The sequence below is a fragment of the Littorina saxatilis genome, linkage group LG2, assembly GCF_037325665.1.
Source record: "Littorina saxatilis isolate snail1 linkage group LG2, US_GU_Lsax_2.0, whole genome shotgun sequence".
Classification (NCBI taxonomy): domain Eukaryota; kingdom Metazoa; phylum Mollusca; class Gastropoda; order Littorinimorpha; family Littorinidae; genus Littorina; species Littorina saxatilis.
The window spans coordinates 72,692,727-72,710,010 of NC_090246.1; the positions used below are offsets into that span (position 1 = coordinate 72,692,727).

General features: G+C 41.7%; 1 protein-coding gene across 1 annotated transcript in view; it reads right to left on the minus strand.

The window, feature by feature from the left end:
* The window catches only part of LOC138959676 (uncharacterized), a 204,976-nt gene extending 191,449 nt beyond the window's left edge, over positions 1 to 13,527 (minus strand). The window contains exons 1-10 of the mRNA XM_070331253.1: positions 13,385 to 13,527; positions 10,561 to 10,676; positions 8,304 to 8,375; positions 7,080 to 7,279; positions 3,509 to 3,589; positions 2,220 to 2,312; positions 1,977 to 2,084; positions 1,240 to 1,380; positions 726 to 887; positions 435 to 558 (exon numbers count right to left, since the gene is read on the minus strand). Of these exons, the coding sequence (XP_070187354.1) occupies positions 435 to 558; positions 726 to 887; positions 1,240 to 1,380; positions 1,977 to 2,084; positions 2,220 to 2,312; positions 3,509 to 3,589; positions 7,080 to 7,279; positions 8,304 to 8,375; positions 10,561 to 10,645 (1,066 nt within the window). The 5' untranslated portion in view covers positions 10,646 to 10,676; positions 13,385 to 13,527. The remainder of the gene's footprint in view (positions 1 to 434; positions 559 to 725; positions 888 to 1,239; positions 1,381 to 1,976; positions 2,085 to 2,219; positions 2,313 to 3,508; positions 3,590 to 7,079; positions 7,280 to 8,303; positions 8,376 to 10,560; positions 10,677 to 13,384) is intronic.
* Between the last annotated feature and the right edge of the window lie 3,757 nt (positions 13,528 to 17,284).

The following is a 17,284-nucleotide window of genomic DNA, read 5'->3' on the forward strand; positions in this document are numbered from 1 at the left end:
TGTAGAAAACAAAATGACAATGACTTTTTCTGTCTTTCGAAACAATCAAAGTTCTGTGCTGAGGCCCCATGGGTTTGTACACACTTGTGCGAGTGCGTGCGTGTGTGTGTGTGTGTGTGTGTGTGTGTGTGTGTGTGTGTGTGTGTGTGTGTGTGCGTGTGTGTGTGTGTGTGTGTGTGTGTGTGTGTGTGTGCGCGCGTGTGTGTGCATGTGTGTGTGTGCATGCGTGAGTGCGTGCGTGTGTGTGCAAGTGTGAATGTGTGAGTGTATTAGTGACTGCTTGTCCATCTGCTTGTCTATCTGTCAACCTGGGTGCATCGTTGTGTTCTTTGAATGCAAAGTGATAAAGAACACCAAATGAATGAGATAATTCAACCACTACCCAAACAATATAACACCACAGAATCTATCTGACATGGTTCAATCACACTTACTGTAGGCAATGGAGCACTGTATCGCAGCATTCAGGGAGTCTCCATCACGAACTCTGATCGGCACAGTCTGTGTTGGGTCTGTTAGACGGGGAATGGGAAGCACTGGGAGAGAGACAGAAGTATCCTGAAAGTAAAAAAAGTCCATTTTAACACATTGAATAACAGTTGTACAAAACCAACAATATCAGCAGTACATATATACACACACACTCTTCTATGCAATCACAACACATACACACTCACACAACACACACACGCGCTCTCGGGTTGAAGTAAACACTAGAAACCCACGCCGCTTGTGATGGAGGCAGAGTACTTGGGACGGACACATGACTTGAACAGAGTGCTAGGACAGGTGTCATAGATGAACTTCGGCCCCAAGTCGTCACCGTCCGTGATGGTGATATTTAGGTACGCCCAGTTGGACTGAGGGGTAAATTCCTGAGCTTGATCCTGGAAATCAAGAACCAAACAATGTCAGTACAATATGTATTCTGTTTCTGACCCAAAAATGGATGTTACGGTAAACTAATCTAGTGTACCATATTCACTGTACTCCCTAATAACTGCCGGAACATTAATATTACAGACACTCTTGAAAATAAACAAAAATGATGATAAAAGAGATTACCAAAAGGAAAACAAGACAATTTTTTCTTCTACGAGTGTCAAAGTTAAAGACATTAATGATGTCCCGTAAAAAACACAAACTCCCTTATGTCTTGATTCATCACTGTGTAAGATCATACATCTTTTCACCGAACACCCCGGCAATGAGAGATATGAGGTGAGGAAGAGTTCTCACCGTGGCTGTGATGTTCATCCTGTACACAGCGAGGAGGCCGCTGCCAGCCTGGTTCACCATGGCTTCGTAGTCCAGAGGTTGTCTTAACACAACAAAGGCACTGTCCTCGCTTGGTAGCATGAAGACGCTGTTGTTAGTGAACTGCAGCAGCAAAATGCAAAATGTTTGATGCACACACCCTCACAGGTAAACATAAAGGATAACAAACTGTTAATCTTGTTACTGACATGCACACACATAAAAAGGTACACCTTTGTACGATGGACATATTCAAAGTTTGGGTCTACAACCAATGACAATGACAAGATAGTATTTGTATCACATACGTATCAGGACTTGATCAAGTAGAATAGAGGGGGAGATCAAAAATGAGGCACGGGTCCTTGGCCCGCGGTGGCCCCTTATGGGGTACAGGGGCAACGCCCTGTTAGGGGTTGAGAAAATGCACCTTTGTATGATGAAAATATTCAAAGTTTGCGTCTTCAACCAATGACAATGACAGGATAGTATTTGTACCACATACATATACACACATAATGTGCTTAATTTAACTGATACAGTATTGCCTCAAAAAATCTGTTTATATTGTCTTCCTTGATCAGCCTATTATGGTTACTGCCTCAAACCGTCCTGTACTTCATTTTAGACAAGAGCAGCCGATTTAAGTTAAAATAACCACCTAAAAGGATTGCTATTACGATGAAGCTTAATTGTAGAGAAAAGAGTTGGTCTCTTACCTGAGAAGTGGAAGCAGTATTAATGCTGTATTTCACCAGCTTGTTGTTGCCCTTGTCAAGGTCTGTGGTGGAGATGGAGCTGTACACTGTAATTCCAACAGGTGTCAGCTGAAAAAATCATGTCAAGTTGCTGAAATAGTGACACACACACAGTGACACACACACAGACACAGACACAGACACAGACACAGACACAGACACACACACACACACACACACTCACACCTCTTAGAAGATTCTTACCTCATTCACAGTGATCCGGTACGGCTCTCCTTGGAACTGCGGTGCGTTATCGTTGCCATCCAATATCTGAATCTTCAACACATGGTAGTAGACCTGTAACAGAAAATAGTAAAGCAACATTAGATTTAATCAGAATAAGCTTACAATTAATACTTAATACAAAAGAAAAATGTATGTGAGGCTGCCACAACAGGACAGTCAGTACAATTACTCCCATGCATCTTGGGTGAATAATGGTAAAAGCTGTAGTACAGGTCGGCCGCTGCATCTTCAAAGCCAAACCTTCACAGATGATTGACAACAAATGTAATGGTTAATGCTGTTGCTGCTGTTTTAATTACCATAGTTAATGTCATCTCTTCTCCCCTCCAACAAGAGCATTTTTTCACACCATGACTGCCCTTGTCAACACAACAACAGACCTGTGCACACCCAAAACGCTCATGAGTAGTAAACAAACCAAATTCCAGTAGTTTTAAAATGTTTCAGTAGTAAGCTGTAACGACAGTTCAAGACATAATTCTGCTCACAAAGCACCAACTGGACTTCCAGCACTGTTGTGCCGTTTTCTTCTTCTTTGGTGACAGCTAGAGCTGGTGTCTCCTCTTCACTATCTGAATCTCGCACTCTTTTTTTCTTTTCCATGTTTCACTTCAATCACAAGTTGCCACGCAGACGCTGGACGAACTAAGTCTAACTCTAAGAACAAAGACTCAAAGCTGAGAACACGCGCGCTTCCGGTAAATCGGAAAACGTCTTTTCAGCGCAACGGCCAACTAATTGGTCAAAACATCTTAAAACAGAAAAAAAGTAGATTTTGTTTTGGTTTGAGTAAAACATCGGAATTTCGGAATTTTAATAAAAAATCTGTAGCACCGTATTCTGCATATAAAAATCGGAGAAATTACAGAGAAACTGTAGATGTGCACAGGTCTGCAACAAAAAAGAGCTGTATTTTTCTCAAGTACACAATTGCCGAAAAGCTTCTGGAGTTTTGTTCAAAACCTACTTGAGGCTTTAGTAGCAGATTTCCAAATTTCATTCCAAGTCTGTGAAGGTTTTTACTAACTTCTTGAATTCTTCTGCGTTCACAACCAAATATGCCAGCATTATTCCCAGAGAAAACAATGTTGTGTCTACATTTTACTCAACTTCATTTGCCATCGCCTTCCCTTTCACATTGCAAAACAATGTATTTACTCTTGACTTGTTATTCAACCCACTTAGCTATTTCATTGAAAGAAAACTTATCCACTTTACACAATATCTCCTTCTCAGCCATTACATACCAAATCTGGACTAGTGGGATCAACACACTCCAGTTTGTACTGCAACGTGTTTCTGTCATCATCAGCAGTTGCAGACGTACCCTGGGAACAAAAAAGAAGATACAAATCTAGGGTTTCATTTACTAGTGCACCCTGCGCCATTGGCGCATTAAATCTGAGAATGTCCCATCACAATTCCCTTCAGTGCGTCAAAGGGCGCATTGAGATTACGTACCACTGCGCCACCAATTGTACACTTTACGTCGGATTACACACACACACACACCCACACACACACACACACACACACACACACACACACACACATACAGAGATAACACGATATAGTGGCTAATTTTCAAATGGCACTATATAGGTCCAATTCATTCTTCTTACTCGGCGTGACGTTATCAAATGGATCGGCTAGCTTTAGCCCTAAGGGGCACAACTCCGCTCATACTCTCTTCGCGCCGCCATATTGGATGCCGTCTTTGTTAGTTTTCTTCATTGCACTCTTGTTCTTTTTGCGTATTTCACTGTGTATGCAGACAGGGAAAGGCGCGAGCGCCGTAACCAACAGCGAAAACGGCCACACGACCACTCAGCGAACCGAAACAGACTCCCTAAGCTGCCTAAACGACAATAGTCAATCGATTGTCCCGAAGCTACAACCCGGTCTGCCCTCGGGCGGACCACCCTCATCTTCCAAAAAGGGATGAATTGTCTCGTTGCTAAACCAAACAAACAACTATTACACCCTCCCTCCAATGAACCTGTACGCATAGTACACATACGGGGAATATAACCCGTTAATATACGACCACAGTACATTTAGTACAATACATCCTAGTACACACCATGGAGGAAAAATCCCACCATAAATCACACATAAATGATTATCTTTATTGTTTTTCTTCTTGTGAATAAACACAAGAAAAAAATGGGCTGAACAAACAAATACACGAATCACCGAGCCTTATATAAGCCTCAGTCACTGTGAGGACATTTGGGTAATAAACCACCAGTACGTGCAAGTACATCCTAAAAAGGGAAATGAATAATAGTCATCTATAAATGATTATTCTCAATTGAGAATCAAAATAATGAGGATATGGGTTTGAATAGTTGTCCCCTGACGAGGCTACCTTTCAGTTTCCCCAGAACACCTCTCTAAAACCACAAAGAAGCTATCCTAGCAATTTGAAACTGTAAATATTGCCGAAAAGTACTACAATTGGGAGAGGTACTTAGGGATCTCTGGGCTGCCTACTGCATTGCCGGGTTTGACAGACCCTTGATTTTTACCCCCTATGCCACACAACGTGTCATTTTCACTTTTGTCGAGTCGCCACCCAACGCTCAAGCACTGTCAGAGATCGTGCAAGGCATCCAACATGGCGGCGGATGACCAATTCCAGAGAGTTACGACCCGTGATTCTCATACCGCGCGCGCCGAGTAGAAATGCTGTTGATAACTTGAGTTTCTGCAATGGGCCTATAGCTATTCTGATGGACACGTGGGGGAATTCGGGGGCTGTGATTGGATGGTCTCTTCCGATCATCAAAGCATAATGCTACGGAAGTCGGCCATTTTTGCCAATATCCAAAAGCATATTGGCAATAACAAAGACGCATGGTTCCGGTTTACCCATCTGTACCACACGATGTTTTAATCGACAACAGCATACACTGACAACTTGAAATTCTTCTCGGGAATGATTTTCAGCATTAAAAATGTCGATAGCATTCCCTTTTCTGCTAACTTCCCGATGAAACAGGACTAAATCAATTATTTTCTGTCCCTAAACACTACAAAATGCCCAAAGTCGAAAGATGTAGTACAAACAGGGGAGTAAAACGAACAGCCGTTTTTGTGTGCCTGTGTCAGTTGCCGACTGACACAAACTTTCGCATTCGGCCTTTCTTATCTCATAACTCCACACTAAATACCCCACTTCCCCTCTGAAGTATTGATGTACAACCCATGGCACTAACATTCATGTAGTCGTTTATAACTGAGGTCTAAAAAATCGCTTCATGACGAGATAAGTATAAATGCCATTCACCCAAACTGAAAACTTCGCTGCCGTCTGCTCGCGATTAGCTGTTCTCTTCTCCTCCCCTTGTTGCATCCTAGTTCTTCAGTTGTTTCTAGTTTTCCGTTTATGTTGTGTTTTGGTCTTCTTTATAAGTAGTCTAGTTCAAAAATTTTAAAACTTCTTTTTGTTGTATTCAAATGAACTAATAAAAAGCTGTTTAACAGCTGTGTTGTCAAATCGAGTTTTTTTCCAAAGTCAGTGTGGCGCCTGCGCAAAACTAATGCGCATAAGAAACGGCGTCTGCTAACAAAACCTGAGATCAACGCATCGACGCAAAAACATTTTGTAAGTTTGGAACAACAAATCAAGGTCAGAACAGCTATATAATCGCTATTGTATTTTCAGCGTAGCAATGGGGTCCGATATTTAGACTCGAACAAGTATAATGCGACTCGTCTTCGACTCGTCGGCATTATACTTGTCTGGTCTAAATATCGGACCCTGTTTGTTTGTTTGTTTGTTTGTTTATTTGTTGCTTAACGTCCAGCCGACTACGCAGAGCCATATCAGGACGAGGAAGGGGGGGATGAAGGGGGCCACTTGTCAAGCGATTCCTGTTTACAAATGCACTAACCCATTACTTGTGTCCCAGCAGGCTTTAGTAAAACTAAATTAATACCTACTGGAAGATTACCAGTTTCCAGTATGTTAAAATAGGCTTAACCTATCTACTGCTGGACTTACATCAGAACACTAACAGATTAAACTATACATGAATCGCGAGACAAGCGGCAAGAGAAGAGATTTTTGGAAAAAATACAGGTGAATGAGCAAGAAGGCAGAAAAAAGAAAAGAATTCATGAAGAAAAAGAGAGCATGACAGGAAAGAGGAACCAAAAATCTACCTAACAGCAAACTAGAAAGCTCCTGCAGTTCCAAAAACAGGAGGGGCTTTTAATTTCATAACCGCAGTGCCCCACTGCGGGAATATCGGACCCTATTGCAACGCTGAAAACACAATAGCTGTTAATATTGCACCATTCTGCATCTTTGGTCAAAACGCGTACAGGCCTCTTTGGCGCTTCTTGCCTTCGACTATGTCCCATCAGAATTTGGTTGAGGGGGACAAATGTCCCGTTGCCTTTTTCTCCCAGGCTAAACCCTGCAAATCCCTCATAAAGCACGATTTTCATGTGAACAAAACTTTCCACATCAATTGTTATTGCATAAACCTGCCCTGGCGACCACTTCTCAATAATGACCACTTGCCCACAAAGACTCCCTCAAAGTATCCCTGGTGAATTTTTGTTTCTTCATAATAATGATAATAATAATGACAGCTTATATAGCGCGAACTACAGTAGCCTATGCTCTCTGCATGTTACATATTAACTATGCATAAGAAAAACACTATTTAACACTACTGTACATCTAAATACATGTATACAGTCTAGCAAAATAACGTAACATTAAACTCACAACAACACATTAGCCACTTATGGACAATAAAATGAACATAAACTCACAACGCACAATAAATCATGTACACTTACATCTCTGTCCACCCCCTTCTTCAAGGTTAACTCATAACCTCTGGGTACACTGAGGGCATTGTACTGCAATTCAAGAGTTGTGCTGTCAGGCCTCAGTTGAGGATCCGAAGGGTTGTCCGGATCTTCAGTAACGGTTAACTGAAGAGCTGGATTGTCCGACTCAACTATCTGTTTCCTGTATGAGGCCTGTTCGTTTTGAGCTGAAGAAACAAAAAAGGCAAAAGGTTATACAACATGTACTGGTGAACCACACATACAGAAAATGCAACATGAATAATAAAAAACGCTCGCGCTGGACCCGAGTACTCTTCAGACTGGCTCGCTCAATAAATATAAATGTTTGGAATGTCTGTGGTGTGAATGTTGGTTTCTGACCAGAAATGCAGATCTATCTCTGGCCGATTCATAGATTCAACCTACAAACTGCGACCTCATCTGTGATCAGATGGCCAAGCAATGCGTGAAATCTTTTATTCTAAAGCCTTATGGCTCGTTTCGACATGCATTAAACGGATGAAATTAACCACATGCAGTTTATTCTTCAGAAAAATGCACACAAAAAATGGGTTGGGTTCGGTGATTTGTACATAAACGTCTTCCTCGCGATAGATTTGCTTATTATGTTGTCTTATGAAGCCGTCATCAACACGAACACAATGATTGCAGAAGCAAACTCTGTACCTACTTGACCGAGACACAAGACTGATTATTTCACAGCTGCAATGTGAATAGAGAACAAAGACGTTTTGGGTAAGATTACTCACGTCAGGTCTTCACTGACAAGCTAGGAACAGACGGAAAATTCCGAACAAAAGTAAATGACGTCAAAGTCTCTTTCGCTTTGCGTGTAACTTTGTCATGACGTATTTTTGTGTGACGCGTTCGGCTGTTCTATTAGCTCAATGGCTGCGTTTTGCCCCGCCGGTGTGAACTCCTCCTACGGCCAAGTCGTTTTTGTGGTTTATTTCGCATTTAGGTCCCAGGTAACATTATGAAGTTTTAATACGATCAATCGGACCTATTATCAAGTTAGTGTATCAACTTTTGAACGAACTGCGCCCAGTAGTTTCCCAGCAATAAGCTGTTAAGTGGAGAAAGACACACAGACAGACACACAATTAAAGTCTGCTGAGCCCAAGTACTAGCGTACTCGGGGATGAAAGATCAATTTCTTTCACAGACTTTTGAGAAAACTGTTCTTTTAATGTTGCCAAGGCTACTTACGTATGGGAACAACGCCTTCTGTATTTGGATACTCAGGAATGTTGATACTGAGTGTGTCTGATCCGCAAGGGCCTGCAATAGAGCAACACAAAGGTCACAAAGGTCACACATACTTCAATACATCTCTACACACAAATCATTTACATGTGGGGAAAAAACACAACATTAGGCATAATCACCAAACTGGCGAACAAAAAACGAAAGCAAAACACAAACACAAAACCTATGCACTTCCACGTATCAAAATATCTAGACAAAACAAAATAACCTTTTTAGCAGATTCTGTTATCACAGACTACTTAACCGTACATAGGAAATATACAAAAGCACTGTCAATGTCATCAGCCTGTAATATTATGATCAAAAGACACTGAACAAGATGCAAAAAAAATGAAAAGATGAAACTTACCACAGGAAAAACACAATGTTCTCTCAACTTATTCACAATGCACATAAAATCTGCCCATTACTGCTTCCTCATGATCTGATCTTCTTTAACCCTCCCTCCCAGCTTCTTTAACCTCTCCCACATTGTTTGACTTGATACCATACCTAGAGCACATGCATGCTTCTCAATTATTCAATAAAAAGAAATGAAATAAGTTATGAAAATGTATTACTAAAATAAATCTAAACATTTGTTAAAACCTTAGACTCACAAAGACAAAATGTTTATGCACAGAAACGAAACTCTGTTTACTTCATTATTGAGGCTACATATCACCCCTGCCTTATCCCTTAACAAAAAAAAAGAAAAGCTTGGGGAAAAACACCTGTCCCCATGACAACTACTCACACACAAACACAAGCACAAACACTCATGCTTCCATTGTACTTTACATGCACATATATATAATATAATACAAGCTAGTTGAAACAGTCATATCAGAAACAAACTTTAAGGTAAGAGGTGGCACAGCATCACTCAGGCATCTTTCTTTTTTTTTCCTCAAATTTTACAGACAGTATAACAAATGTTTCTGAAAAAAAGAACATGCTGGCAGACAAATGGATTTTATTTGTAAATGCATGCACAGTCAGCAAAGGGGACATGCATAGGATGCTTCATCTTTCAATCAACATGCAAATACTGATTGCCACCTGTTGACTTGCCTGGCCACACCCATTGAATAACCAGCAACCGACAGAGATAACTGAAAAATAAAATCATAAAGAACGAGCTGAACTACTTCTTCAAGCAGACTTCTTCCAGTCATGATCTCTCAAATGTACCGTTTCATCAGAAGTAACATGCAAGATTCCTAGGGTCAGAATCTGAGGACAGACCAGGTCACCAAGATTTGGAAGTCTGAAGTATGAATTCAAAAGATTTGACCAAAAGACGATCAGTCATAATGCAGCCTCGTTCATGCTGAGTGAAGATTGAACCTGACCCACTGGATGCAGTATTCAAGTTCCATGCCAGACCACATGTATAGCAACAGTTTTGTGACTGGGGAGTCTCACTTGCTTCTGGCCTTTGACACCCTTCTTCATCAGAGCCATCACGGCACTGAACAATGGAGTCACAGCGGCACCAAAGGGGTACACAAGTACCATCTCCGCAGCGAAAATAAAAGTCTGATGTACAGTGGTGGCTTGGAGTAACATCGTGAGGCCAAGGCCCTGGCGTGATATCATGAGGCCAAGGGGCAGGTGTGATATCATGAGGCCAAGGTCCTGGGGTGATACCGTGAGGCCAGGGAGCGTGTGTGATATCATGAGCCCAAGGACCTGGCGTAACATCTTCAGCCCAGGAGGCTTCTCTCAGAAAGTTGGAGAAATTGAGATCAGGAGGTTGCTCAATGCCTGAGGTCCACTGTCCCAGGATGGAGCTTCTACCGTCAAAGGTGCTGGATTTCTCAAAATGTACTGACAAGAGGAAGTCTTTTTATTGTTTGTTTCAACAAAAGAACACAACATGAAAACGTGGCCCTATCACAACCCTATGTGAAATACAATTGTCACTTCAACTATAACTCAAAACACACTCACATATATATATCATGTTATATTCATATTCTAATGAGGGGTCAAATTACTGAATCACAAAAAGGAAAGGTACATGTGTATTAATAACTGTTTCTCCAACTAATAAAAGTATAAGGGGGGGGGGGGGGGGCATAACAACAGAGTACCACACACACTCGTACTCAGAGTGAGCAAAGTTACTTTAACAGACTTGGTCACACACAGTTTCATCAGTACAAAATTTGTCAAAAGAACAAATCCAAACAGTGTCACCAGACAAACTTACTTGTTTGAGCATGAACGTTTGGCAGCACAACCACAAGCAGCAGCATGCAGACAGCTGCCCATGGAGTGGTTGGAGAGCAGCCCATGGTGACTGCCTCAGATTACTTCCTCTATCACCTGTTACACAGTGTACAAAAACAAATTAGCCAGGGGTAAAGCATCAGTGTGAGCTTATACATCTTAACCTAATCAACAGGATGTATTCAGAAGTGATTTGGGGAGAAAAAAACACATGTCTGGCATTTATGAGAGCAATTTGTATCAAGAGTAACACATACATACACACACCACAAATAGCAGGACTCGGAAGACAGCCTTCCTTGGGACACTCCTTTCCCCATCCAACCACCCACCAACTGTCCCTAGCCTAGCCCCATCTCCTAGCCCTCAAGAAGTTTCTAGTTGCCAGACAGATTTTATTTTATTTTTTATTATGAATGTTATACTTTAAGAGGATCAGGTTAACTTAAAAACACTTAACATAAAAAAACTTTCAACTAGGTGCAACTGCGAACACCGTGTGACCAATGACAGTCACAGGTATTTGTTAGCAAATCAAAAAGTTAGTTGTCTTTACTCAATATGTCTAAGTCACAAAATGTCATTGGAAAAGGTGAAATGCAAAACAAATTAACCTGCTTTGTCAGTTTTTAACTGTATGACTGGTATGGGAGGATAATATCCACATCTCCCCTTTAACAAAATGTTTTACAGTTTTCCAAGGGCCATGAATGTCTTTACTGTCCAGTTAATAGACTGCCATGTACTGGTAGTGGTAGCTTGAAAGGTGAATGGTTGCATAGTGAGGATTTAACAAACTTGTCACGATGTAGCTTCAGTAGTTCTGAGATTTCACATGCAAACTACATGACAATAATATTTGTGTTAACAGAAGTGCACTGATCAACCACCAGCTTAAAGGATGGGTGCAAAGTGATGATTTAACAAACTTATCTGTCATGTAGATTCAGTTGTTCTAATATGTCCCATGTTAACTTCCTGACTGTAAAACATGCACTTGTTACCCCCCCCCCCCCCCCCCCCCCTCTTCCAATTAAAAAAAAAATATCGTCCCAAAATATAAACCTACCTAAACCCATAATAAAGTGGTTTTTGTATAATTATAAGTCTACCTACCTGAAGCTAGATGTAATTTTAGCTTTGAAAAAGTAAGTCATATAATGACTAGGCTTGGTTTAAACAGCGATTTTCAAGATGTCAGACTCTGCATACCATAAAATTATAAATGTTTAATTTTGATCATAAAATCATGTCAGTGATCTGATTGACAGGGTTCCTAACACAGTACTGTCCAATCTATACTATAACACACGCAAATTGTGAAAAGTTCAACAACTAACACTTTACAATACAAAGTGGCCAAAAATTATGCAATTCAAAATAAAATTCAATTTCAAAAGAATGTTTCATAAAAATTGTGATAAATGTCAATAATAATTCTGAGTTTTCATGATCTGCTTTTTTAAATTTATTTACAGCAGTGACTGTCCTGTACACTCAGGGAAAGTAGTTGGAAAAACAAGAAAAGTATTAAAACGGCATAACAAAACTTGTAGAACTTGACACAGTCAAGCTGACTGAGAGTCAGACCAGTCAGAGAGGACAAGCCCTAAAAGCAAAGGCGTACATTAATTTTCATTGCGCAGTCACTCGGAACAAAACATTTTTCAATAGCAAGCTCCTTAAAGGCCTTCATGATTTCAGCTAGTCACAGATAATAAAACTTGAAATGCTAAACCTGTTTAAGCAGGTCATGCCACACTCCCTAACTGTGCCAACCTAGTAAGGTCACATTTTCTGATTCCTGGTAGTGCAGAAAGCTGGTTGCTGGGTGGCTTTAAATGTCTTTCTGTTTCGGTCTATGTGAGAAAGAATGCAAAAAAACCATCTTTACGACATGGGAGAAACTATGTGCCCCACCTATTGAGCTGAAAGTGAAACAGGAATATTCTGTCAAGTTGCAGTTTAGAGTATGGACCTACAATTTTCAACCATGTATTTAACAACATTATGTTCACTCTATCAAGAAGTTTGTTGTTTTTTGTTGTTGAAAAAATTAGAAATGCATTGAGAACTCAGTATGAAAAAAAATCATTGACATTCATTCCCCTGATGGTTCATGACATGTTACTCTGTGTTCTTGTAAAGCTTCCCAAAACTACCTGGTAAAATAAAACACTCTAAGACCATTGTTATTAAAAGTCCTTAAATAACACATTTTTTTCTTCTTTGCAATTAAGTTGTAATACTCAATTAGAAGAGAGAGAAAAAGTACAACCCAACTGTGAGTGTGATCAATGCAGCATATATATACTCATGCTTTTTTGTGACACTGATGCTGACAGTCCTATCAATTTTCTCACAGAAAAATAAAAACAAAACATTAAAGCAGTCGCAAACTATAAGGTTATGAAGAATATAAAATTTGGACTGTACAAAAGTAACCCATTGCCTAGCACTGACTGTGATTTCTTCAACTGATCAAGTTCTGAGGGCACAGACAGAGACTGCACAGTGCGTGTATGGTGTGTCTTCGCCAGACTTTTTCCCCCGTTAATTCATATGTGCAGCATTTACTCCATTTGAAGCATTCAACAAAACGAAAGAAACAAACATCTCTTTGAGATATGTCATGATGTTTTCGGTTGTTTTCTATCTGAAGCAAACGACATTTTTTTCTTATTTTCGCCCCGAAGATATCGGGCGTTGGCATTCACACCAAAAACTCAAGTTCTCGAAGTCCAGATTAAAATTTGCAAAGGATCGTAAAAAAACAGGAAAAATATGCACAAAAGTGAACTTACAGTAGCCTTAGATAACTGTAGGTATCCAGGGTGGTTGTCTTCGAATTCGAAACGTCACAAAAAAAGAGATCTTGGCCTCTTGGAAGTTGACAGTACACTGATACACAACCGGCTACGTTGCTACCACACCTCCCATGTGCCTGTTCTGGATATGCCCAGCGTATATATATCTCACCTGTGTTCATAATAGCAAGCGGCTTCTTGCTGCTATTTTGGAATCCCGACGATTGTTCGCACAGCCCAAGCCCCAGTTGCAGAACCGGTTCCACCACTGTGGCCATCTTCAAAAAAGTCGCCTCTAGAAATCTAAGTTTAGTGAACCAATCACAGTTACAGAAATTTACAAGCAGAGCTGATGAAAACAAATCAGCACAACATTCGAACCTGAAAAGGGCTATCCCCGGATCGGTGATTGCTGTGAACTCAGAGTCTGTATCAGGCGCGAAGAAGTCTCTTCTTATTGAACGTATGCATCACCCTCATAACATGCAGTATTTCTTTCTCGTTTTGTCCGGGACACACGTCAGAGTGTTTTCTCCCTCAAGTGTGGGTGTTTTTGTCATGTGTATGTGGCGGTTTGTCAGTCAGTTGTCAGTTGTTTATGACCGAGTTGGCACCAATGTCTCAATGACAATGTTTATGTAATATCGAGTCAGCAGGCTACGGGTTCGAGTCCTTGCCAATGCAGGCCGCATTCACTGTACGTTTTTACATTAATGTCAAGTTTCACTGAAGTTGACTAAAGTGTTTGTGACATGGACGGGGAATCACGCGCTATTTAGTCCGACCGTCACTCAGTCAGTGACATTGCCAGGTCATTTTCACTTGTCGTTCGGGCATAACAACTAAGAAAAGAAATAATCAATCAATCAAACAAACAAAAACAAACATACCAAAATAACACCAAGACATTCACATCATACAAAATAAAACATAAGAAAAAAGAGGGAGCCAAAGGCACTATAAAACCGGGACATAACTTTGAACTAATAACACTGAAAGAGGAGGAAGAAGACTGTGAAGGCTGTGGCTACATTGTATAACCACGGTTTGCTCAAGACTGAGTCCGGTTAAACTTTGAGTTTGATCCAACGTAAGCCTATTTAAGTTGTAGCAATTTAAATTGCAGTTAAGCAGAATATTATGTACAGAGATATACTGACATGCCCTTGGCCCTTGTTTTATGTTGCACACACGGCACTGGCAAACACCGTGGGTCACACACACACACTCAATGACACACACACACTAGCACACGATACCCGCCCCACACACACACACACACGCGCGCACGCGCACGCTCACACACACACACCACTGAAATGCACACACTGCACACACACACACGCACACACCGTGACAGAGGTACATCAGTGCGGTTACTAATGAAAGCCCAAACCGATCTCTGTTATCATCGTTGTGGACCGTGACGGAAAGGAGCTGTTTGTCAGTTACGAGTCAGTGGGGCCGGTTCGGGGTGGAGGAAGAGGAGGTGCCGTGACAATACGAACTGAGTCGCAGGTTGCAGTTGATTAAAAATCAGCGGCTCCATCCCATTGTTGTTTTTAGTAAATTGTGACCAAGTCGTACTGATGCAGTCAGTGAAGCCGGTGTTCGCGGGTGTTACTGAATATCCCACTACAGCAGAACTTTGTACAGGTATTAAATACCATATGAATTGTGTGCAGATGATCTAGACTTCAAGAAGAGCGAGAGAGAGAGAGAGAGAGAGAGAGAGAGAGAGATATATATATATAGAGAGAGAGACTGAGAGGGACCGGGTCAATCAGGGTCACTTCAGTCGCGACTCACATGTGCTCGCCAGCCGTAACACGGTCTGTCAGTCAAGCCCACCTAATTCTTTCTTCGAATGCATCAATTCAAGCCGTCAGTTTTACAGGCCGGTTACAACTCAGTCATGACAGAACAACTGCAGTAAGTGGGGCACCCGGTATATTCCAGCACGACCTATCTTCTTGCCTACATCATACTCACTAATGCCAGTCGGAGTGGACTCTCGGGCGGGATTCGGCAGTCCCGCCCCGCGGTCCCGATATAAACTGGTCCTACCTGTTCCGCTGCTCACATACCTTGCAGCGGGTACCCACGCTAGTTTGTATTCGCATTGTGAGAGCCCTTAGTTGAAGACAGTTTCTTTTTTTAACAGCTCCTGTGTGTCATGGTTCAAAAAGCATTCGGGGGTGTCTCAGAAATGTTCACACATTTCGACACGAGCGCAGTGCATGCATTTTTGTGTGAACATAATTATTTTGGCTTTTGTCATACCGGCCACTGCCCTATGGACTGCGAATACTGGGAACGGCAAGTGTGGTTATATGCACTCACACAATGTGCATTCATTCCTCGATACACTTTGGTGAATGATGTTGCCGTGATTCACATTCGATTTTCAATAATCTTTTAGTGTAGATTTTCTTCTCGATAAAGTTCTATTTGCAACGTAGAAAAGCTCGTGACTTAATCATTCACGGCGGTTGTTGTTGAACTATGAATGACGCGGTTTTGCGCACGGTAACGTCTCGAAGTAAAGAGGTAAGCGTGTGTGAGTCTCTCCAAAGATTTGACTGACTCATCCCCTCGGCCAACCCCGCTGCGAGAAAAAGAAAAAGAAAAGAAAGAAACAGATTAAAACTTGAAGAAGAATAAGTATGCACGACTAACGACACCAAAGAAGCAAAAGAAGAAGACGGAGAAAAGAATAAAATAGCGGGGATATAGCTCAGTTGGTAGCGCGCTGGATTTGTATTCAGTTGGCCGCTGTCAGCGTGAGTTCGATCCCAGGTTCGGCGGAAACTTTATTTCAGAGTCAACTTTGTGTGCAGACTCTCTTCGGTGTCCGAACTCTCCCCCCGTGTACACTACATTGGGTGTGCACGTTAAAGATCCCACGATTGACAAAAGGGTCTTTCCTGGCAAAACGATTGCTTAGGCACAGTTAATAATTGTCTACCTATACCCGTGTGACTTGGAATAATAGGCCGTGAAAGGTAAATATGCGCCGAAATGGCTGCAATTACTGGCCGTATAAAATTTCATCTTACACGGCATCACTGCAGTCGGAGCGCCTAGAACTGTACCCACGGAATATGCGCGATATAAGCCTCATTGATTGATTGATTGATCTGACTGAATCATAGTGAATGAATCAGTGATGTGTGCGCACGTGTGTCTGTGTCTCTGCCGGGTGTGTTGTGCCACGGGTGTGTCAGTGTATTTGTCAATTTCTCAGTGCATGTGCCAATGTGTCTTTGCCGGGGTTAGAGAGAGAGAGAGAGAGAGAGAGAGAGAGAGAGAGAGAGAGAGAGAGAGACTGAGAGAGAATATGTGTGTGTGTGTGTGTGTGTGTGTGTGTGTGTGTGTGTGTGTGTGTGTGTGTGTGTGTGTCAGCGGTGTGTATGTGTGTGTGTGAGAGAGAGAGAGAGACAGAGAGACAGAGAGAGAGAGAGAGTCGATCATGGAACCCCTTCGCACACTATTGGGTTTACCGATCACGGCGTGTACCTCGGTGGTTTGCTCAAGCCTATACTCAAGTCTGACAGACAGACCTGCAGATAGACCGACAGACAGACAGAGACTGCAGCTGACATACAACACCACATGGGGTACAGATCGATATGAACAGTCATAGTCCAGAGACACTGACTGTGAAGGACAAACGCCGCAACTGAGGAACAGGGTAGCAGCACAGACACACAAGCACACTCTTTGACACAGACTGAGACACTAAAAACACGTGCACTGACTCGATTGGCTCACAGCATAGCACACAGACCCTGCAGAGAGACAGGCAGACATTCAGAGAACGTGAAAACGAAATGAGATTAAAAGAAAACCATAGTCTTAGACACAGAGACAGACCCGCGCACAGGCTCACAGTCG